This window comes from Phyllostomus discolor, chromosome 12, assembly GCF_004126475.2.
Source record: "Phyllostomus discolor isolate MPI-MPIP mPhyDis1 chromosome 12, mPhyDis1.pri.v3, whole genome shotgun sequence".
In the NCBI taxonomy this organism is placed as follows: Eukaryota; Metazoa; Chordata; class Mammalia; order Chiroptera; family Phyllostomidae; genus Phyllostomus; species Phyllostomus discolor.
The window spans coordinates 70,550,667-70,569,203 of record NC_040914.2 but is presented as its reverse complement, the minus strand read 5'-3'; the positions used below and the strand labels follow the sequence as shown (position 1 = coordinate 70,569,203).

The window sequence follows — 18,537 nt, the reverse complement described above, 5'->3', positions numbered from 1 at the left end:
CCTTATTAACCACTGGCAAATTGATACTTCACAAATACATATGAAAATGACTTTTTCTTCCTTTTACTTCAAACTACAGACATTTCTTTTGACAAATCAATACTTCACACATACTAAAATGATTTTTTCTACCATTTAGTTCAAACTACAGGGCTTTCTTCCCTGTGTATCTGTTAAAATGAAACAATTTGCTTATTAAAACAGCGAACTTGAAAACATACTATAAACTAGTCTTATTTTCAGCACCACAGGAGGATTATGACTATTAACCAAGGCTCTAAATGTGAAAGAACTGTTAGTAATTTCATTTGTTTTCATCTTCAGGTTGCTCTGAAGAAAACTAGTAATTTCTGAATAAAACATTTAATTGGGGATAAATACCACTGGTCCTTGTGAAGGCTTAGTTTCTGTGGCTAGTCACCCAAACCCTCTTGATTGATTTTTCTAATGTAATTTCAGGAGAATAGAATGTCAGAAAGACACATTATATGGAAGCTATTTAGAGAACTTTTTTTACAAAAAGACTTTGCTTATTTACTTTTGGAGAAAGGGGAAGAGAGGGAGCAAGAGAAGGGAGAGAAACATCAGTCAGTTGCCTCTTGCACATGCCTAATTGGGGACCTGGCCTGCAACCCAGGCATGTTCCCTAACTGGGAATTGAACTGGCGATCGCTCAGTTCGTAGGCTGGCACTCAATCCAGTGAGCCACACCAGCCAGGGCTATTTAGAGAATTTTATGTTTATTTGTTTAATTTTATTTTTAATGTTTATTTTTTGTTAAAGAGTTTACTTATTTTCAGAGAGAGGAGAAGGGAGGGAAAAAGAGAGGGAGATAAACATCAATTAGTTGCCTCTTGTTTGCCCCCAAGTGGGGACCTGGCCCACAACCCAGGCACGCGCCCTGACAAGAAATCAAACCAGCAACATTTTGGTTAGTAGGCCAGCTGAGCCACATCAGCCAGGGCTATATTACTTTTTAAAAAGACTTTATTTATTTTTAGGAAGAGGGGAAGGCAGGGAGAAACAGATCAATCAGTTGCCTCTTGCATGTCACTGAGGCATGTACCCTGACTGGGAATCAAACTGGTGACCTTTTGGTTCATAGGCTGGCACCCAATCCACTGAGCCATGTCAGCCAGGGTTATTTAGAGAACTATAAATCTGAAGATTTACTACTTAGGCACATATCTCATTAGAAAATAGTGATTTAAGTGGTTTTAAAAATATATCACATCTTACCAAAAAAAGGTGAAAAATTGATACAAGTTTACAATTCATTGATAGTACTAGACTCTCAAATATAGCTAAATAAATACTATTATCATGAGCTGGAATAAGATAATATCGAATAAGTAATTCCTAAAGCATAGTTTGCCAAAGCTTGGTTGCTTTCTCAAAAGTGTAATATAAAATCTTAATTTTTGAAGGCTTACTTTTTCACTCAGGAAAAGTTATTGAGGAGCCTTAAAAAAGTTATTTTAAGGTTAAAGTTTCATTTTTTGATGTTAGTTCAGATGCATAGACTTCTGCCAGGTTTTTACTGTGGTGTGAACTCTACACTTTCTGAAGTCGCTAAATTTCTCCTTACAGCACAGGAAAAAGAAGATAAAGTAGGAGAGGGATCAGTGTCGAATTCAGACTTAAGCAGCAACATGTTTAAGATGCAATCACAAAACCAAATATTTCACCCAGGACGTGAAAAAAAGCAGTGGGTCACCAGAAAGCAAAGAGTAAAAAGCTGCAAGCAAAAGCAGTAAGAAGATGCCAGGCTTGGAACAGGTCTTTTTGACATATACCATGCCACCAAGCTCACTCCTTTAGGAAAAAGAAAAAAGTCTCTGTTCACATTGAGGTAACTTACATACTTTTGAGAATGACAAAAGTGTCATGGAGCTACATTTTTTCAAAAATTTTTCATTTTCTGAAACAATCTCACTGGTAAATTAAAAAAAGAGTATCACTTGTGTTAATTTTATTTTTCCAGTCTTATGTCCTGTAATATTAACTTGCTTGAGAGTAAATTACCAAAAGTTAATGGAAGGGCCTTGGCCCTTGGTTAGCATAGGAAGGATCTTTCCTATGCTAGCTAAACTTCACTATTTTTAAATTTGCAGATTTAGAATAAAATTACAAATGTGCTTCTTGGTAATAAGGCAAAACAAAACTTGCAGTTTTTTCTTAAGTTTGTTCAAAGAGCTGAATGAATATTGGTACTCTTGCAGTTCAAGTATTATAGAAAATGCTTTTGTTTATTCATATCACTTGGGCACTTGCTCTTTTCAAACATGCATATTTTTTAATTTAAATTTGTATTTATCGATTGTTAGAGAGATAGTGATTTGATGTTCTACTTATTTATGCATTCATTAGTTGATACTTATATGTGCCCTGACCAAGGATTGAACCCACAACCCTGGCATATTGGGATGATGCTGTAACCAACTGAGCACCCAGCCAGGGCCAAATATACATATTTTTTTAAAAAGACTTTAGTTTTAGAGAGAGGGGATGGAAGGGAGAGAGGGAGAGAAACATCCATGTGTGAAACATCGGTTGGTTGCCTCTCTCATGTCCCCAACTGGGGGCCTGGCCTGCAGCCCAGGCATGTGCCCTGACCAGGAATTGAACTGGCAACTTTTTGGTTTGTGGGATCACACCAAACCCACTGAGAAACACCAGTCAGGGCCAAACATGCACATTTTTAAATGTAATACTGATATTTGTTAATGTTTGAGAACTCTGACAAACTGAGAATCCTCACCATTTGCTCCTCAGCCTGCCTCTTAAACAATCATCAGTGTATCTACTAATAAATATAGTTCATATGACTGAGAGCATCCTTTGGATGTAAACATTACAAAACAATAGTATGAAGCAGACTGTCTTCTTGGAGCCATAAGGACATACTACTAGCCAACACTTGCTGAAGAAACTGGATCAGTGTTCACTTACCAAACTGTTTTAGATGTTGGGAGTATATGTAAGAGATTGACGTGTCCTCTCCTAGTGTCAAATCTAATCAGTGGTACTTTAACACACTTCAGATGAGCACACACACACATATCCCATGAAATACAAGGAAAATACAACCACATAATACTTGAGACTTCAAAGGCTTCATACCTAAATGTCCCCAAGTTACATGAGCCTTCTGAGGACAAGTTTGAGAAGCACTGATTTAAATATGCTAGAAAGTAAGCACTCTTTGGAGTCAGTATTAGATGCCAGGGTTTTTTTTTTTAAACACACCCGAAGATATATTTATTCATTTTGGAGAGAGAGAAATTAGGAAGAGGGAGGGAGGGAGAGTGGGAGAGAGGGAGGGAGGTAGAGAAATTGGAGAGAGGGAGGCATCAGTTGCCTCCCATACAAACCCTGACCAGGACTGAACCTGCAACCTGTTGGTGGTGCATGGGGTAACACTCCAACTAACTGAGCAACCTGGCCAGGGTTAGATGGCATGTTTTGCTGAGCAGTTTTGTACTGGAATTAAAATAGACATTCTAAAATTAAGGCCATAAAAGATTACATGTCAAGGATTACTGTCATTTGCCATTATAAATAAAACACAACTGCGCAACTAGATTGACACTGGTACACTTTCTTCCCATCAAAAGTAGCTTCACACCTTACATGGCATCTTTTAGGTAAATCTATAAAAATTTTCCACCTTTATTTTTTCCTTTATGGCAAGGGAATCTGAAGCAGTGATTAGGTTTTCCTGCAAATTAGTGACTGAGCAAAGAGCTACTTATGTTCTTTTTTTTTTTTAAGACAGAACCACAGTATTTACAAAAAGTAACCCCATTATAAAGTGTCACATTTGACAAATGCATGAATTGGAGTAATTTTCTTTGAATAAATTTTCTAAAAACTTAAATACTAAGGTGTATAGTTACCATCAAAATAAAAACTTTACATCAAAAATAGAGACTTTGGAGTGTCTTTTCATTTTCCATTAGGAAAACTGTTAAAATGTTTTTATGATCAAAGGTAAAATAATAATGAAAATAACTAGGCACAATCATTTTATCATCTGACTTAAAAGATGAAGAATTTGTGAAAAATCAAGGCAACAACATAAGTCACATTATGAGTAGATTGAAGAACTCACAAATAAAGAGAAAATTCTTACTTCTCTTTAATCAACCATTTTGTTTTTACAAATAATCTTAGAAACAATTCAGGTAACTAAGGTTTTGGGAGACACAGTTCTTACATGTACATAAAGAACTATTACATGCTCCGTTTTCTGTAAATAACTCTATTGGCTGGATTAACAAACACTGTCACAGAAACAAAAAAAAAATTAAAGCCATAGACCACTGCGTTTATATGTACAAGAAGCCATAAAACAAACATGCATTTCTCCTTTACTAGGAGGACTTAAATAAATGTGTGAACATTAAGGCAGTGATGATTCTAAAACATAATGAAATCCTAAGTTAAGGCTTTATGTTTGTTTTGAAATCCATATTCATAGGCAACTTGACCAAAGCAAACTTTTATCTACCAGGTCAAATTCATCTGCTCAGGATATGCTATTTACCCATTATGAACAATAACTCTATGAAATAGGAATTAACAACACAATTTAATGAATTATTACTAGTCCCCTCCTTAGGTTTTCAGGATGTATCCTTTAGCAGCACAACCATGTGCCACAGAAGGTAGAACTTTTTTTCTTTTGGTAAAGTTAGAAACCTACAGGCTGCAGATTTTTACTTGCCTGAAAGTTGGCCAACAATCAAGAATTCAGGATTTCCTAAATATCCCCAAAGCATCCTTGACCACGCTCCCATCTCGAAACAGATGTTCTTGATTATTGAAGCAATAGGTCTTCACCTCAGTTTTCTTTGAAGACTGGCTGGTATTACCCTTTCTAAACAAATAAAGCAACAAAATGCAGAAGCTGGATCTATTCTATAATTGCTATCCTCAAGGCACAAATAATATCTTTGCTAGACCAATGTCTTTCCTTATTTAAGGAAACTAGAGGTGGATGAAAAGAAGATTCACTTTAAAATAATTGTTTGATTGCACTCTTCCCTTTCAAGCTAATGCAATGTATTGAAATTTAGTGGGAAATGTCCTTTTTCCATTTCTCTAAAAATTTAGAGTGACAAAACTCAGATCAGCCCATGCAGTTAGACAAACAGCTCAGGTGGTGATGTTTGTAGGGCACACTCTGGAATAAGCTAATAGGCATGATTCCACAACCCATTGGAATGACTGTTACTTAGACTAGAAGGACCACTATTTACACTAAGTGCTTGCTGCTACTACTTTAAGCAGTAATTTTACAACACAAGTCTTGTGAGGAAAGTACGGTACACTTACATTGATATCAATAGTTCATGTAGAGAAAGGATGGCAAAGACTACATGAAAACTGCCTGACAAGCTAAAGGCAGATGTTTTCTTTTGTGTCTGCAAGTCAGAAAAGAGATGTCAAAGCAGATGAAGCTGCAGGGAGCATGAGTCTCAAACCATCTAAACACTGGCATTTACATCTGATGGCACGGCATTAGATTTAAGTATTATTATCAGGAAGCAGGAATTTCTAACAAGCACTGTCAAAAATATTTTAGGTGCAATTGAAGTAAGTAACACTTAAACTAAAATATTGTGGAGATTTGAAGTCTGTACCCTAGTACCTGGTAAGCTTGGCTTCAGCGACATGACTTGATGGGTTTTGAAGGTGTGAAATTCCTTTTTTTTTCTTTATAAGTATGGAAAGACTAGCTAGCAATGAAAGGGCAAATGTAGGCAACGCAATGCAATCCTTTTTAGATCAATGTCTTCAATTTATAATACACTCACATTTATACAAATTTTGTGTTTACAAGTACAAAAGGCAAAGAACCTCAAAAAATCAAAGTAACTGCCTATCAACTACATTCAACAGAGTTAATACTGTTTTCTCCACTCTTCATTTTCTAAATCCAGAAGGAAATTGTAAACGCATCCCACACATGGACTCCATTTTTAGAAGTCGGAGACTGTGTGTGGTTCTGCACACGTCTGAGTTTCTACAGAGCTGAGCTGAGATTCCATAGTGTTCCAGGCCAAATCGGCAAGAAGGAAGTCATCCATTGCTGTTTGAGTTTCATTGCTGGTGAAGAACAAGCTTCCCAGGGTTTCAAAGCCAGAATGCATGGTCTGTGTTTCTGTACTGTTCAACTGAACTTTGCTTTCTAGAGTAGGTATGTTTTTAGCAGTGGAGATTCCTTCAGTTTGGGTCTCTGTGTCAGATGAATCAGTACTCATGGAAAAGCTGGAGTGCTTCAGAATACTTCCCAGAGGCAGATGAGGGCTACTATCTAAAAAGAAGTTCAAGTCTGTCTGTGTCTGCGTGTCAAACATTTCAAGGCCTAAGAAATTAGAGTTTCCCCTACAACTGTAGGGCTGGGCAGAAGCGTCTGCAAGTAAGAAGTCAGTTTGAGTTTCTATGTCCAGTGATTCTAAGACTGGCTCTGTGGTCATGGTGCTAAGCTCACTCTCTTCAGTTTGAGTCTGGATATTTGAGGCCGAAAAGAACTCTTCGATATCAAAATCAATCGCAGAATTCTGGCCTGGGCCAGATGGGAGCTGGGTGTCAGGTCCAGTATTTGTGTCAGACAGAAGACTACGATTGTCCAGTGTCTGACCAGGCAGATTACTTGACAAAATGTTTTCTAAATCACTTAATAAATCCATAGTTTGGGTCTGATTATCTGTCATGTTCTGGGAAGGAAGCATACTGTTCTGTGCACTGAAGTTTATAATTGGTGCAGGTTTCCCAATATCTTGATTTAAAGTCTTAGGGTGGTTCTGAGGTAACAGACCATGAGTTACAGTCTCTCCTACTAAGCTACTGCTTATAATATTGTCTGTAGGAATACTGTATGATGAATGGACACTCTCAAAAATGTCTCCACACATTACAGCTTGGTCCATTTGTACCCGGTCATCTGTTGGACTTTGTATTCCACTGGTTTGAGTTTCTCTGGAGATCCCACCTGACTGGAAACAGGCATCTGAAAACACATCAGTTTGAGCAGCTATAGAAGAAGTTACCTTAGAACTGGGCAAAAACGTTTGTGTATGAACACTAATGGGTAGGGAAACTTGAGAACCAAACGTCAAATCAGTTTGAGAACAAGATGATACAGAGGAATCAGGGCTCACCCACTGTGCAGAAGGTATAAAGTGTTGTGTGGCATAAGACAGATCTGTCTGAACATTGATTGAAGAAATGCTGTTCTTTTGACATGTGTTCCCTAGTTCATGTAAAGGATCAGACAAACTTTTACCCAAGTTCACTTGAACACCTGTACTTATTGGCTCAACAGCAACAGGATTCACAATTTTTGAAAAAGGGGGGCTCTCCTTAAGAGAGCAGGCCTCTGAATCAAGGCCGAGGATCAGGGTTCCTACTGATAAGGGCAGTAAGTGCACAGCACCTGGGGCAGAGCCCTGATGATCGACACCTAACACCACAGGCTGGGCCGAGGAGTCAGCTGTAGGCACAAAGACAGGCACAGAAGAAAACTGCATGACAGGGAGTTTAACCAAAGCTACTCTGGGCTTTGGTAAAAGCAACTTCTGAGAACATCTTGGAGCTGTTGTAAGAGTCTGCTTTCTGGCATTAGAGCCACAAGAATCTTCAAAAGAAGTGACTAGCTTTATTTCTGAAGTTTCTAATTCTTTAGTGTCTGTTCTTGGGGTTGGTTGGTTGCTCAGTGATTCAGTGGTTTTATTGGACAACTTCTGGTTGTGCAGGCAGTTTTCCATTTTCCTTTTCTTACCAGGTGGATCCCTGAAAACAATGACAGAGTAAAAAAAGGTCAGATTCAACCCAGTGAAGAGAAACTCCTTCCTTTGCAGCTCTCTGAGAACTGGGTCTGCTCTATAGCAGGCAGAAGTTCAGAAACTGCAAACAGGGAAGGAGGAAGCATACTTTTCTTTTGGGTGTTAAAGCTCTAAGTACTAGAACTCAATCTAGATATATGAGCAGAAGGAAGCTAACAGATTATATAATGCAACATTTATTACTTCTAAAGTACAAAGCTAGTACTCCAAATATAAATCTGGCTTTTAAAATGAAGTACAGTTTCATGATAAGGGGCCCTCAAAAGAAGTTGGCAGGAAGAATAAGGAAGATGACCTGGGTCAAGTAGGCACAGATCCTTTGCTAGTACTGCTGCCATTTCCAAAAGTTCTTCCATGTCACATCTTTTCTCCATTATTCCTCCTTTCTTCCTACACTAATGGCTTTCCAGGAAGTTTCATTAGAAACTCTTCCCACAGCTACTGACTTTTGGATCACCATTTCTTCCCCTTTACCTGTGCTCTGCAGGGATCTCATGGCCAGTTCGGTAGATGTGGGACTGTAATGCAGTTCTACTAGCATAAGGACAGCCACACGTGCACTGGAAGGTCTTGCCACAGTCCTCTGCATGTCTTTTCAAGTCCCATTCAGTGCCATATGAATTGCTGCACTTACTACATTTATGCTTCTTTTCAGCATGCATTTTCATAAAGTGCTAGGAAGAACACAAAGGGATCAAAATGAAAAACTGCAAATGCTCAAAACATTTCAAAAGCTATCAATATACAATGATTTTACATGACAAAACATAGCAGTCCAAATCAAAAGAATATAAAAGCAGGTAAGTTGCAGTTTCTCATATGCCTCTTCCCCCTATCACTTTTGCTTTGTGAAAAGTGTGGAGACAGTTGTAGAAACAATCCATGGTACCCAGCATGTAGGTTCTGATCTACAAATAAGTGCTGCAGGCAGAATGAAAATTGTCTGCAATGTTTTTCATACGACTTCTCTCCAACAAACTGTCAGGGAGGTATTTCAGTTGCCAATCTCTTCTGGTCCCGAATCACCTCTTTCCCCAGTTGCTGTGCCCCTTCCTCCTTTTAAGATAGCTGCTTCTAAAATTCTTCTTTTGTGGCATTCTGCAACTTCTTACTCTTTTGGGACATTTCCTTTGTGCCTTACTTGTCTGACCTTGGAAGCATACAGATTCACACAAGCGAGATGATGTACACATTTTCTCATTCTTTGAAGTAGATTCTCTCTGAATCTACTTCTGGACATCTTCCTCTTTAGAACAAGCCACATCTCTTTTGCCTGCAGTACATCTTACGCATCTTTTCCAATTGGGAGACCCTTGAGTGACTCTCCTTACAAGCATCTTTTTGCTCAATTCTCTAGTTTTATTTGCCAGGTAATTAGAATGCACACTAGGTTTATATTACTTGCATTTCATCCTCAGAGAAGTATTCTTAAGATAAGCAAAATACCTGTTTTACGAGAGAAAATTGAGAGAATGGCCTGTCAGGCCCTCTAGGGCATCCTTCAATTGGACAACAGTAGAATTTGGGTACGGTTTTCAAATCCTTTCTTATTGTTGGATTTACTATGCCATCCTGAAAAAGAAAAAATCACTTTAAGTAATTATTTTCAAAAAATCAATACAATAGGCTGGGGTGAAAACAAGGAATGACAAAAGAGGAACAAAGGATCTTTTTGGGGAGATGAAAATGTTCTAAAATTGAATGATGATGGTTGCACAACACTAAAGTAATTGAATTATCCACTTAAAATGGGTAAATTTTATAGTGTATGAACCATAGCTCAATTTATGTTAAAATTCTATGCATTCCTTTACCTGTTCTAAACCTATAATCTCTGCCATTTGTGGATGAAAAAGGGGCTCTATGATAAATCTAACTGAAAGTAACCTCACAGGGTGGTCTGATCATAAATTCCTAATTGGGCAGGTCATGGTGGGCAGTCACACTGCAGGTCTATAACTTTCCCAATAAAAGTTGACCTTTGCTTTGAGCAAGCAAGCCCTGTTCATTGTTTTTGTGTATCTAGATTTGCACAAAATGCCTTTGCATGAAATGCCTCTTTTTCATCCCTCAGATGTGTAATCACCCTTAAGAGACATAATCTTAACTCTCCTGTAGTCCAATCACAAAGATTTCTGTGCCTGCTTTCCCCCACTTTTCTATAATCTTGTTAACTTTCCTCCTTTAATCCCAACTGTGCAAAAGAAACTGCAAACTGTCATTCTGGGAAGCATTTTTCTCAGTCTGTTGAGATTTTTCTTCCAGGTATGTCTTCTGTTCAGGGTATACAAACTCTTAATTTTCTACAGGTTCTTAGTCAACACCTTAAGGCCACCTTCTATATTTGCAAATGTTATATTTACAGTTTATCAGGCTCAAGGTTTCTACATCATCCTTATGTCTTCCCTCCCTTTTTACCTCATCCACAGTGTCTCAGTGTGAACTGAGAAAAACCTCCTCTATGATGTATGGCCTTCCTGATACATAGCATTGTGACTTTCTCTGATTGTCACACTGCCCCCAAAGTACCTAAGGCTAGCTGACACAACTTTTATATAGCATATTATGTCTGAGATTTAATCATTATTATAATGGGCAGTACTACCATAGCTGTTACTACTATGTCAGGCACTGTTCTAAGCACTTTATATATATTAACTCATAATCTTAATAACCCTTTATTATTAAGTATGTGAATGACTTTTTGGCTAGTTTTCAAGTAATTGGTAAGTTAATTTAGCTTGAAGTGCTCTATCCTGTTGGCCTTGATGACATACTTTGTTGATATATATCTGGTGTGATGACCTCCAGTATAATTAAAAAAAAAATCCTCATCTAAGGACATTTTTTTTTCATTGCTTTTAGACAGAGAGGAAGGGGAGGGGAGAGAGAGAGAGAGAAAAAAAAAAACACTGTTTGGTTCCCTCTCATAGGCTCTCTGACTAAGGATTGAACCCACAACCTAAGTATGTGCCCTGACCGAGAATCGAACCTGTAACCTTTCAGTATACTGGATGACACTCCAACTGACTGAGCCACACCAGCCAGGGCCAGTATAATTCTTGTCTAATTCCCTTCCAAGTAGCCCCAAAGAAGGTGGGAAGTGGTGGGACCCTAGGGGTCAATGGAAACAACAGGACATGTGCTTAGGCCTCAGCTGTTTCTACAGAACCTAGATATTCTGGTCCTCTAGTATTCTGATGAGAAAGGATTCATTACTTTTGGAACATACCAACCACCTTCTTTCCCATCAGTGTGTCCAAAGAAGGGAGAAATTAATAACTGCCTGGCTAAGACTCTTTCCCTTTGCTTTCCCACAGGATCTCAAGAGGAACATGCTGATCTTGTTGAGTCTGTGTCCATTCATTTAGAGGGAAGAAGTCATTCTTGTTTTATTTTTAAAAAACAGAATTTATCTTCCAGTGATATCATATCCAGTCAGTTATTCCTCCATGTCTTCCACAATGGTCCATCCTTTTATAATCCTACTGCACTACACTGTCTAGATATTCATATTTATTTGGATTATTTATTGAATAAGTGGTCTCATAAATAATTGTCCTTCCTCATCTAATGTTGTAACAAATTTGACATCCCAAAAAGTATTTGTATATATCACCTAATAAATACTCTTAAAAAAAAAAAAAAAGGTATGTAAAATAAAATCCCAACTCACCGTGCCTCCAATCTACCATTATAACCATATATTTTTCTATTACCTTTTTAAATACTCCCCTACTCAGTCTAACATTCTTCCCACTTCCAATTCCATCTTCTATATCCATTCTTGGATGACTATCCTTCTTTGAAGACCTAGTTTGTCCCACATCTTCCTGTCTCCCTTCAGACAGAATGCAGCGGTGGAAAGAACACTGTGGCTATAAGCCATTTCTACCACTGATTTGTGGTGTGGATGTGGACAGGGTCTTTAACCTCTCTGAGCTGATTTACTCATTTCTAAATCAGAATAGTTAACTCTCAGAATTATTTTGTATTGAATTAGCATAGAGCCTAGCCCAGATCACATTCTCACTAAACAGCAATCCCTTGTTCTGCTCACCACCCAGATCTAAAGATACAATTCTTGAATGAAATCCAAGATAGTACCTAACTTAAGCTATCTTAAATACTACCATTTCCTTTTAGATTCTAGTCTCCCCAACTACATTTCTTAGGAAGAGAAACTATTCTATACACCTCTTGGTACTGCTTCAAGAAGAGAGCAATTGCATGCTAAATGCAGAACATTTTGAGAAAGGCAGTCCTGTGTAGGGCAATGGTTCTCAACTCTGGTGGCCTGTGAAAAGTTAATCACCTATGTCTGGCCCCAACCTCAGGTATTCTGAGTATTTAGATTTGGATGGGGATTAGGGATCTATATTTGGTCTTAAAATCTCCCCAGATGATCCTAATGTGTAGCCTTGGTTTAAGGACCACTGGTATAGTGGTTAAACCCATGGGTTTGGAATATGAACCGACAGAGCCTGAATTATCTAGGTTGCCATTTTCCTGCAACCTTGAAAAAATGAACTGTTTTGTTTATTTGCAAAGTAGGTAAAATAACAGGACCTACTTCAGGGTTGCTGTTAGGATTTAATTAATAGTGTATAGGGCTTAGAACCATGTTTATTACATGTCAATTAATTATGATAGCTATTAGATATTTGCTCACCAACTTAATGCCAATAAGCTAATCTAAACTAGTGCTTTGCATTAAGTAATGTTTTTGTAAAAGCCTACTGACATGTTGTTTGTTAAAACACTGGCATGTGCTAACCTTAATGATAACTGACATTGTCTCTCATCACCAAACTCATTCCATTTCACCAATTCATCTAGTTTTTTAAAAAAATAACTTTAATTAACATACATTTTCTATCTAGTGTTATCAGTAAAAGAAACTGCAATGTGGGGAGATTAAAATACTTCATTGACTTCACATAATCAAATTCTTCTTAGTTTATGCCAGGGAGATGGCCCTCTTCTATGTCCTAGGCTGTCAATGTTCCCTGAAACACTTCCTACTGGAGAACTACAAAATGCATGCTCACTTCTATACATCCGCAATTCTGCGTAGCAATTTTCTATTATCTCTTTTCGAACACCCTCATTTGCCTCTTCACTTTTTAAAACATTAATAAACTTTTTTTTTTGGAAAAGTTTTAGGTTCACAACAAAATTGGGTGGAAAGCACAGAGTTCCCACATACCCCTATCCCCAAACACATACAGCCTGATTCACTATTAACATCTCCTGCTACGGTGGTACATTTATTACAATTGATGAACCTTCACTGACACATTACTATCACCCAAACTCCATACTTTATAATTTACTCTTGGTGTTGTACATTCCATATGATTTGACAACTGTGTGATGACATATATCCACAATATAGTATCATACAGAATATTTTCACTGCCCTAAAAATTCTGTGCTCTGCTTATTCATAATACCCTTGTCCTAATCTGTGGTAAACATTAATTTTTATACTATCTCCATAGTTTTTCCTTTCTTATTTTTTAAAACGATTTTATTTATTTTTAGAGAGAAGGGAAGGGAGGGAGAAAGAGGGATAGAAACATCAATGTTTGGTTGCCTCTCATGCACCCCCTACTGGGAACCGGGCCTGCAACCAAGGCATGAGCCCCGACTGGGAATCAAACCGGCGACCCTTTGGTTCACAGGCCAGTGCTCAGTCCACTGAGCTACACCAGCTGAGGCTAGGCTTTCCTTTTTGAAAATGTGTCATATAGTTGGAATCATACCATATGTAGCCTTTCTTAATTATCTTCTTTTACTCAGTGACATGCATCTAAACATCCTCCATGTCTTTTCATGGCTTGATAGCTCACTTCTTTTTTAGTGCTGAGTGCAATTCCACTGTCTGGATATACCATAATTTACCCATTCACCTACTGAAGGACATTTTGGTTGCTTCCAAGTTTTGGCAGTTATTCACTCCTCTTTTTAGATGTCTTTTATTACCTCCTCACCTTTCCTTTCAAGTTCTCCTGACTCTGTTTGAACTGTGTCATTAACCTCTTAATTTCTAGAACTTCAATCTCTTTTTCATTTATATTTGTCAGATTCATCTTTCTAAAGTATAGTGCTGATCACTACCTCACTCAAACATTTTCTACAGCTCCCCAATACTATCCAAGTCCAAATTTCTTTAGCTTGGGACATTCAAGTCCCTTACCACATACCTTCAAGCTACCATGCTCTTCTGTCAATTCTCTGTTATATCTAATGGAACTACTTAAAATTCTCTAAACCTTTTAAAGGATAGGAATATCTTTGTATTTTCTGTTGCATTTGGGAATGTTCTAAATAGAGTAAACATAAAAACTTGTGGCATTATACTGCTTATGTTTCATGGCCATTGAAGCCACAACTGTATCACACATCAGGATGAGACACTAAAGACAGCCCTATTGGTCATCAGCAATCTTCTTGATGCTGTTATAACAGGCATGACAACAACCCGACACTCCTGTTCACTTTCCAGCTTTCTGAGGGCCAGCTCCTCACCTTTTGACATCATCACCCCTCCACCCAGTCTCTGGGCCTCCTTCCCACTCTTGTCTGGAGACAGTAGTGCAGAGGGTAAGCTGGCTGAGATGAGAAGAGGGGAGACAAGAAAAGGTGATGGCATAATAAAACATGAAGTGAGAAGTGATGTTTTTGTTCTTTATCTTTTGTGTACCTAAACTGAAAAAAAAAGTACAAAAAATACTTTGTGTTTTTATATTTTGGGGGGTATCTGTTTATGAAACATTTTAAAATAAAAATAAACATTTCATAAAATGTTTGTGAAACATTTTAATTAAAAGAATTTTAAAAAGAACCCATGAGAAAAGAACAACAAAAAAAGTAAAGAGACAGAAAAGTAAAAGGAAAGACACAAATGAAGATGAGAGGGTAAAAGGAAGGATTGTAATAATCATGGCAATACTTGGGGGAAAAAGGCATGATAGCTACTCCAGCACCTGACTGTCTTCACAGAAAGCATCCAAGAAGAAAACCAGTTTGCTTTGTTGTCTTCTTATTGTAAATTTAAAATGAGAAGACTGTGTACAATATGGTCTACAGAGCAACTTGGAACTGTTCCTTTCTTCTGCTTTTAAAAAACTTTCCAGGTAAATCATTAAAAGCAAACCCCTGTGCTGAACACAATACAAGATCATCTGTGCCATGTTTTAAAAATATAAATGTTGCTGGATGAGAGGTTAAGAGCTTTCCTGTCCTTTTGACTGTTTTCAAACACAATGAATAAAAGAATTTCTCACAATCAAGAAATGCTCATTTACCCCTCCTCTTCCTCTCACTGAATCACCAGCTTTTATTTCTCCATGTATTCCCCCCAAGGCAAAGCAGAACTAGGATATTTCCAGATTTCCTTATAGGATACGGAATATAGACATATCTTAAGAACCCACATAAAACCAAAAGGCGGCAGGTACTCTTTATCTTATAATCCTGCTCTTATCCCCCATCCTTCAGAAGAGTTTGTTAATCATTTCTGTTAAGGAATATTTGGTTAGGGACAGGGAATCTTGTGAAGAAAGATTAGACTAGAATAAGAATCACACAGCAACTAATGGGAAGGGAATACAAAACTATCATAATTAGAAAAAAAACAGGAAAGGAAGTAGAATGATGCAAGTAGCTGTAACCCAGAATGAAAGGGAAAATTTCCACGGAATATTATGCACATTTGCCACCCAGATATACTCAGACTAGCGTCAGGGCAGAAAGGAGGTGCACACTTCCCTGGTAGTGGAGTCTCTGGCCTAAACACAGACTGCATTCAAAACCACAGTAACTCCCAGTCAGACCTTGTTCCCAGGCCTCCTCCTCCCAAAACTTTGAGAACATCAAGTGTAAAGAGTAATGTCTGAATTCAAGAGCTTCTCTTCAGAAGCTAGAGGGAGGGTAGAAATTTGCCACACTAGGGCACTGCCATACGGATATGGCTATTTTGTCACATACGCTGCCTTCATTAAAGAAAATGAACCCCCTCCTTTTCCACCAAGACAGCAGATGCTCAGAGACTGTTGTGTGCCATAGTGAGAAAGGCAGAATAAATCAGGAAAGTGAGCCTGTTTGACAGGAGAAAAACCAATGATAGTTCTTGGAGAGGTTTCTTTAATCCCTGCTGAAACAGGTCTCCCTGGTGGCTTAGGAAGGAAACTCAGAAAAGTCCTTTTTTCCCCATTGTTCAGATCCTGAGTACACGGTGCTGTCTTCACACAAGAGAAATCTGAAAAATGAATCTAACTAGAACTGGAAGAATGACTTTACACAGGTTCTAAGCAAGGGAGGATACTGATACTATAAAACTCTAAAGTAAAGACTGTCAAAGTTTGTATTTTCCTTAAACACATTCCTCCTTCTTAGGCCTATTATATTTTCTGTATTGGTACCTTCAGAACTCCTGAACTTCAAATATTTTAAAAACATAATTAGAAATATAATTAGATTGTACACATACTATCAAAGTCCTGAAGGGTAAGTGCTATCTTTATGCTTAACAGGTGCTTCACAAAGTCTTGAGAGATGTGGAGCTCCAGACAGCAATTCCAGAGACAAGAATAATATACACCGTTAAGAAGTGCTTCCTGGACTGGTGTCTGGCCGATACAAGGAAGGTCCTCGTTAGAAGACGGGCAGCTGCATCTGTGCCCAGATGTAATCGTGTGCCCTAGCTGTATGTCAGCGAGGGCATGGCACTGAAGGTAGGGAATGCCTATTGTGTAAGAGCTAAAGAGAACCAAAGGATTAGGCTGTAGGATCCCTACAAATATATACTCAACAACTCAAGTTAAAATATGGTTAAGAAAAGGAAGGATTTTGTTAAAATTCAGTATGAAAGCAAAGCCCATTCCCAGAGTTACTTCACTGGTGTCCTGGAGGAAACCCCAAACTACCCTGAGGAACTGCAGCCCCACCTGCGGAGTTTTCCTCACCATACCTCCATGTACATTTTCTATTTGGGGTCCCTAATCTCCACAGGAGAACGCTGCTGCACCTCTGTTGAGCTGGTGCTTTCCAAAAGGAGATTACCCTATTAGACTTGGTGCTGCTAAATTCTTATCAGAAGCCTGATTCTAAGGAAGTTTCCAAGAAGGATTTACCTGCGGATAGACAGAACATGCAATTTAAACTTTCTCCTTGGTCAATTCTGACTGTCAAAAGCTACATATTCACAAAGCTGCTTTCAGTGACTTGGGGTTTTGAATCATGTCACTGTTGGCAAAGAAAGACTCTAAGTGGTGGAAGGAAACCCCCTATTGTAATGACTGAGAATTATGATTTGATAGGTCTGGGTGGGACTGAACATCTGGATTTTTAATAAGCTTTCTTATAATAAGGTGTGCATTAAAGGTTGAAAATCACCGCCCTATTTTACACCAGGTGGAAGGGATATCCAGACTATTATAGGCGTTCTCTCTTAAGGCAGATCCATAGGGGAAATTTCCCTCAGGTCTCATTCCTGAGCTGATTTTATCGACACTGAAACTTGTGACAGCCGGTGCGCCGCCACATCTGCAGCTAGCTCCCTTTTAACAGCAGGGCGGGACCTAAAGGCCTGAAGGAGGTGTGGTGGAAACAACACGGCTTTAGAACCAGAGGCCAGGTTTAAACCCCAACACTAGTGAGGTCTCACAACCTGTTTCTCGTCAGTAAAATGAGGACAATATGTCCGTACTTCACGAAGTTGCTGTGAGACCTAGCTAAATGCCCGGGCCGCGAAGTAAGACGCCGGTCGTCCTCGCGGGTCCGAGCCTGACAGCCGAGTGGCATGACACAGTATTTTCCAATTATTGCGCGTTCCCGCTTCCTAGCTCCCACCTTGGCCTGCCGGGACTCCCTCCTCGGTTTGGTCCGTATTACGTACTTGGAAGACCCCTCCGAAGCGGGTCGGCGGAGGCTGGACTCAGACAACGTATTCCGGACCCCGGGCCGCGCAGCCCTGGAAACCGGACCCGCACCCACGCCCCCAAGCGAGGCGCTTTGTCGGCGCCAGGCCTGGGGAGGCGCCGTCCAGCGGCGGGCTCACCTGCAGGCGGTGGCTCTTGACCAGGTGCATGTTGAGCGCCGGGCTGTTGGGCAGGATCTTGCCGCAGCCGCGCACAGTGCACAGGATGTTGGTCCGCACGGCCCGAGACAGCTCGCTCACCGACGGCTGGATCAGCTCCCCGGCGGGCACCCCCGGTGTCGGACCCCCGGGCTGCTGCCTCGCCGCCCCAGGCCGTGGCCGGCTACCCCTCAGCCGTCCAGGTGGCCCCCACAGGCCCGAGGCGGCGGCGGCTCCCTTCGCGGCCGCCGGGCCGGCCGGGGTGCCCGAGGCCAGAGCCCCGGGTCCCGCCGCCGCCGCCTCAGAAGCCGCCATAGCTCCCGCACTGCAGCCTGGACGAACTCAAGCCCCGCCTTCCGCCACTACTTCCGGCAGAGGGCGGGGCCTCTCGGCTCATTAGCATCCGGCCGGGACTGGCCAGCGGCGGCCCCCTTGCCGGCTAGAGAGTGCACGTCTGCGTGGAAACGCTGCCAGGTGGGCGGGTTGTAAAACTTCACTGGGATTCTTATGCACAGGTAGAAGTTCCGCTGATCCGTTCTTTGCCTTCCTAGAAGCTGGACTTCAGACAATAATTGGATAGAAGAAAAGGCAATGCGTTCA

General features: G+C 39.8%; 1 protein-coding gene across 1 annotated transcript; it reads right to left on the bottom strand.

The window, feature by feature from the left end:
* Nucleotides 1-4,123: 4,123 nt before the first annotated feature.
* ATMIN (ATM interactor) lies at nt 4,124-18,272 on the bottom strand. Its single transcript, XM_028534754.2, has 4 exons — nt 17,920-18,272; nt 9,300-9,425; nt 8,328-8,527; nt 4,124-7,800 (listed from the first exon to the last, which is right to left on the bottom strand). The coding sequence occupies exons 1-4, from the start codon at nt 18,250-18,252 to the stop codon at nt 5,988-5,990; spliced, it is 2,472 nt and encodes an 823-aa protein (XP_028390555.1). The 5' UTR covers nt 18,253-18,272; the 3' UTR covers nt 4,124-5,987.
* Nucleotides 18,273-18,537: the final 265 nt, after the last annotated feature.